This window comes from Olea europaea, chromosome 12 (assembly GCF_002742605.1).
Source record: "Olea europaea var. sylvestris chromosome 12, O_europaea_v1, whole genome shotgun sequence".
Lineage (NCBI taxonomy): Eukaryota > Viridiplantae > Streptophyta > Magnoliopsida > Lamiales > Oleaceae > Olea > Olea europaea.
The window spans coordinates 29,869,126-29,875,125 of record NC_036248.1 but is presented as its reverse complement, the minus strand read 5'-3'; the positions used below and the strand labels follow the sequence as shown (position 1 = coordinate 29,875,125).

General features: G+C 33.6%; 1 protein-coding gene across 1 annotated transcript; it reads right to left on the bottom strand.

Moving 5' to 3' along the window:
* Nucleotides 1-2,657: 2,657 nt before the first annotated feature.
* Nucleotides 2,658-4,793, bottom strand: LOC111406353. The gene is made up of 3 exons (XM_023035765.1): nucleotides 3,973-4,793; nucleotides 3,677-3,822; nucleotides 2,658-3,256 (listed from the first exon to the last, which is right to left on the bottom strand). Exons 1-3 carry the CDS (start codon nucleotides 4,232-4,234, stop codon nucleotides 3,146-3,148), a joined length of 519 nt encoding a protein of 172 aa, XP_022891533.1. The 5' UTR covers nucleotides 4,235-4,793; the 3' UTR covers nucleotides 2,658-3,145.
* Nucleotides 4,794-6,000: the final 1,207 nt, after the last annotated feature.

Genomic DNA, 6,000 nt, shown 5'->3' with positions numbered 1-6,000 from the left:
ACATCAAAATAGGCCTCCACCATTGGCCATAGAGCTTGTCGCGACAGATCAATATGAAGTTGGAAAAAAAAATTGATCATCTACAAGTCTGTCGAAGTTGTAATTCGTCGTCTATTGTGGATGTTTGTCTTTGTAATCCGAAGAATTTATAGTAGACAATACCATTTATATATAATCATGCACTCATGAACAGACAATCCCTAAAACATTCCATAAGCAGTGATGGCGGTGGCTAAATTAATTTTGTATACAAACCTAGTGATTTGAATTTAGGGAAGAAATGTAATAAATGATATATGGAATGGTGTGGTGTGGGATGTATACCTTATTTTTGAAATTGAAACTTAAGATGTAAAGATTGAGGTAATTTTTCGGCGATTTAGAAGACATAACAGGAGGCATGTATGACAAAGTTCCATTTGACTTAATATCTAAAGTTTCACCGCACAGTATAGGCCAACTAGAAAGCCATATAAAACTACTTTGGAGGTTTTAGCATGTAACCCATTAATTACCAAACAAGAAATTTGGCCCATTATGACTTTTTCCGACGCAACACCATGACGCACATTTGCTGGTAGACAAAATGGGGCTGTTCTGCAACCCCACCCAGGCCACTCTCACACACTGTGGTTCCCGCCAAAAACTCCACCACAGACGTCCTTGTCCTGGGCACTTCTCGACTCGTATTCTCAGAAAATGTCAATGTCTGTTTACAGGTGATTTGTTGGATCTTTTAGTTTATTTTAAATCATTTTTGCGATTTTCCTGAATTATATAGAACTCGAGATGTGTTTCAAATTCGAGATTTTTTTTCCCATAATCTCTGAGATTGTTTACTTATTTTTTGTAAATTTACAGTTATCACCACTATCCCTAACATCTTAATTGATGTGGTTTTATTTTATTTATTTGACTTCTTTGATTAAAATTAATCACGTTAATATAAATATGATAAATATCAATTTTATTAAAAGTTTATTGATTTTGTAATAAAGCAAAAAATTCAATACACCAGAAACTCTGAAATCAATGTGAAATAAGTTTATCGTGCCAAAATTAAGCTAAATTCAATGTTGGAAGAAGGATTTCTCTGAAGTTAAATTTCCATAAATAGTATATATTGAGTTACCAAAGAATTCGAAAAACCAGCTGAAAAAATTGAGCTCAAATCTGAATAGATTCTGTTGCATTTACTGAAACATACACAAATTATTCTTGATTTGAAGTGTTTACATTTTAGTTCAAGCTTTACTCAAGGTTACATGCTCAATATCAGTAGAAATCATTTACTTAAATGGTTATGCTGTCGATGATTTTTGTGCATCTTGAAACACAAATACTAAAACGATTTCTTGATGGCACACATAGTTATGTATGCTAGAAGCTTCCCCTTGAGTGCTTGATGGACGCTGTGATACTAAGTAAAACGTTCGAAAATTAACAGAATATAATTTTTGAAACTATCTCTAGAGATCGTTTGTTGATATAAAGGCTCTTGAAGATTCAGATAATCTATTAACTACAACTCAATGATACAAAGTCAACTACACACTTTCATGGACTAATCAATTTAAGCTGTAAAACAACTCAATGGTAGTTGGTTGAAGGGAATTTTGAAAAATAAGCCACAAAAGGTCAACTTTAATTAATTGATATTGAATTGGCAACATAGCTGTCGTGTTGTATTGGTTATCTCACACTAATTTTCAGTTCTTTAAAGCCTAAAGATGTTTGCTTTGATTTGTGTTTAACTAAAAGGTGGAGTATTCAAGATAAAATTTACTCTCCCAGTCAATATACACACCTAGAATAAAACAACGGAAAAGGATAGGCATAGAGCATGTATTGGGACGTGTTTATAAACGGTTTAGATTATATAGAATTGAGTGGTGAATAAGTAGGTACTACATGTAGATTCCTTGAAATGTGCGGATAAAGAGTGACTAGAGTGTTTATAGGCTTAATTTGCTATTATTGTTGTATAAAAATATTTTGGATTTAAAAACTAAATAGATCGTCATTGAATGTTGAAACAAAAATAACTACCATAAAATGTTGATATTTGTTTGTTACTTAATATGCTAATCGCATGCATGCTTTATAAACTAATGTATTACTTCTTCTGGCTTCATTTTATTAAAATTTTAGCCTGTTCACCGCATGAGAAACAACTGAATGTATATTGGAAACAAAAATGTTCTTGGAAATTCAATTTGTTTGCTAAATCTGTAAAGACATCGTCTTACTGAATGAAATTCAATAGCATTGCAAATTTATCAACGTTTCAGCTTACTGCAGATTCTTTTGAGGAAGATATGCCGATTTTGGATAACTTAATATAGGATTTTATTATTATTTTATCTTAATTCTTTGCAATTCATCCTGCAGATTTTTATCAGGAATAATTGAATACATTTTTTGTCCCTTAGAATCTCTTGTTCTTGGACTGGAAATAATAATTCATTGTTACAACCTTGAATGAAAGATATCTTTTTAAATAAAACAAGTAGCATTATTATAACAGCTTGCTGTTTTTGACTTTTTCTGTGCTGGCATTGTGCTGGAAAAAGACCTGGATGCTCAATTCTTTTAAATAGACAAAAGAATATAAATTTGGCACTGATTTCTCTAAATTCACTTAATGAAATCAGATATTCAGCAAATTTTACACTCGGTGCATTGTTCTGTTTACAATACAGGAGAAATGGAGACAGGATAATAAACAAAAATATAACTTAACTTTTGTTCTTTAATACTGTCTAATCCTCCCTACTGAATATGCCATCACAATCTGGAAGATCCAGAACTTTATTGATAGTTCCTTGAACAAATATGATGTTTGCAGTTCAGGAGAAAAAGAAGAAGAAGAATAAGAGAAATTCATGTGGATTTTCAAACTTCGTTAGTATGGGCTCAAAATTATGTTCATCGGGGTTGGAAGATTTCGAATTTAAAATTTACGCAAATACTAACCACTTAATCTTCAAGAACTGAAGGTACATTTGGTAGCATCTTGCAATTTCGTTTTGAAATACTGTAATTTTCAAGATTGAACTTTTGATCTTAATATTTCTCTTCTTTTAGCTATACAGAAACATTATCACTAAACACTGCTCATTTAATGATCAAGCTGCTACCTCCATCAGCTTCCAGATTCAGAAATGCTTTGCAGAGATGGTCGCCACGTTTTAGATCGTATAGCAGTTAAATTCGTTGATCCTGACCTTTGCCGATGACTGTCGTGTCTCACAGGCTGCAAACATGGTAATATCATTTTTATAGAAATGTACAAAGTCTTCTTGAGATGTTATGAAATGCTCTGTGTTGTGATTTTATCATCAAGAATGAATAACCCTTTGTTCACGGTTGTGTTACTGTTGACCTTTCTTTCACCCCTGTTGTCTAGAGAGGCCGAATCATTTGATAACAGCATGTTTTGTAGCGGATTGGAAAATAGTCGACATAAGGAATAAAAGAAGTTAAAAAATCTTGTTTATTAGTGTTATTCGAGCCTAGTGTGTCGTGTCAAATAATTTTATGATACTTACCAAATCTCCAGCGTATTACTTTTGTCAAAAATTCGCAAGGAAAATTGCCAATTTAGCGATACGTTTTCAAGTTTATGACCTTCTATTTCTTTGCATATAACTTTATTGAAGCAAATCGAATTTACCTCATCATTCTTCTCCCCTGCAGATATTCCAGTTTCGGATTCGCAGATACGATTCTGCATTTCTGCCACTGGAGTTTGTTCTGCTGAATCCGGCCGTTTTGTCTTCATTTTCGCGTGTTTCTTTGCTCTCAACACTTTCGTAACCTCTGTACACACAAAGAATTGAATAAAAATTCCAGTTCATGTTAGGTCAAGATGATTGAATAACACTGGACGGTACTACAGAAGGAAAAAAAGGGTATCTAGAATTTGTTGGTACGATTTATTACGGGTGATGAAGCAGATCATGAATTCACCTTGTGTTGTGACCAGTCGATAAGCTCGGCCGAGAACTAATGTGTCAGTTGGCCGGAGAAGCTTAACACGCGTAAAGCGCACCGTCTTGTCATCCGAATTTCTTTCTCCGTCGACTGGCAAAGGTATTATGAGAGAAACGTAATGTCCTGGGTTCATTTTCATCACCTCGCTTGCTGACACCGGCCAGTACATTCTCTCCTGTTGGCCATTTGGATGTTGTATCACAAGTGCTGCAGCATCAACAGCTTGACAATTCCCCATTCTCTCTCTCTCTCTCTCTCTCTCTCTATCTTTTCTTCTCTGTAGATAATCAGTTTGTATGCGTGGAAATATTTCTGCGGAACAGGAAGATAGGAGGTGAAGCAACCAAAGGTCTCTTTCTAACAAGTAAGCCCCCCTCCTCCACCCCGCCCACCTCGAAGCATGGTAAAATAGGTCTACTTCAAGCCAGCCAGCCGCCCCTCGATTCCCTTTACCCAACCAACTTATGATTTATATTCCTATTGTAAATATTCCTGTATAATGATATTTATTTATTTGTATGTATTGTTTCGGGGGAAAGGTTCTTTCTACACATGAATTTGACAAGTATTTTTGATAAATAATTATGACCTTTAATTTAAGCAAATGTAACGATGAGTACAAATTCATGTGTAAAAAGAATGCTCCCTTAGTTTAGGTATTTATATTTTATTATCTTTACGTTAGGACCAAGAGGGGCCGGCAATGTTGCTTAGGTTTTGGTGGATCGCCACGTGGTTAATTATACATCAAAGGTGGTGGTGGTGATATTTTAAGGGCACTTCTCATTGGTTTTGGATGATGTAAAATAATTTTGACTCTACTAGTAAAATACTTTATTTTTAACTTCAACTTTTTTGCCTATGATGACAAACATGCTCATGAAATTTCACTTTTTGGTCTATTTTCTTTTGTTATAATCAGGACGCCAATATGATCGTAGGTCAAGGGTTCAAATCTATTTTGATAGCATAATATTATTTAGTACTAGTGATGTTAGAGCACCAGTTTAAGTGGTCACACTTGATATGTCCAATTAAATGAATCATGTGACATTGTATTTAAATGAATCTATCATTTAATATCATGCAGTTGTGACATAAATTAGTACTTGACATCATCAATGAATGTTTAGTAACATTTTTTATTTTGACATAACTATGAGGTACCAGGAGGCACTCAATGGACTTTTTTTTTTTTTTTTTTTTTTTAATTTAGTGAAATATCTTTGTAGATTTGAATGGATGTAAAAATGACCTTTTGCACAACATAGTGTAGGTTTTTGCTATTTTTATATTTTTCGTAGATATGAATTTCGTAATTTTGAATCACTCGAACGATAAGGCCATCGATAGAATTGGAAGGGTTTCCTATTGGAGAAGGGCTATATGGATTAAGTGGAAGTGTATGAATTCCCATCGTGTAAAGACTTTCTTTGATTTTAAAACATTCATATAAATAAGTAAAAACCTTGTTCTTATTTTTACTTTGGTATCGAACGTATGCGATTTAATTTTTCTCATAATTAATTAGTTAGACATGTTGGACACTTCACTAGATCTATTGATTTTGCGAAGTATAAGTCAATTACTTGGCAAGTCATTTTAGGATAAGTTTAATCAACCAACAATAGTTAATATTTTCTCGAATATCATTAACTTAGTTTCACAAAAAAAAAAAAAAAAAATGACTTCGTCCAATAAAACAAACTTTCAAAATTATCACAAAACATTTCAAATCATTGATTGATAGATTTTGACATTTAAAATGTAAATAGGACTGTGTTACCTATGCAAGTCTTTTTGCACAGGGTCTGTACAGGTACACACACATGGGGTCCACCCCCATGTGAGAGTCTATATACAGACCTTGTGCAAAGGGGTAGGTGGAGGGGGCTTTTCCCATGTAAATATTAAGGACCAAAATTAGTACTAACATAAAATCAAATAAAGGTGTTCATTAAAGATTCCGTTGTCCCTCTACCATCACCTTAAACGGCCTTAATC

What these genes read in the sequence shown, in the direction of transcription:
- LOC111406353 (XM_023035765.1), bottom strand. Translation starts at nt 4,234, where the DNA reads ATGGGGAATTGTCAAGCTGTTGATGCTGCAGCACTTGTGATACAACAT. An exon ending in TCGACTGGTCACAACACAAG is followed by an intron (nt 3,823 to 3,972) that starts GTGAATTCATGA and finishes TTGTGTGTACAG; the next exon opens with AGGTTACGAAAGTGTTGAGA. An exon ending in CAGGGGAGAAGAATGATGAG is followed by an intron (nt 3,257 to 3,676) that starts GTAAATTCGATT and finishes CCATGTTTGCAG; the next exon opens with CCTGTGAGACACGACAGTCA.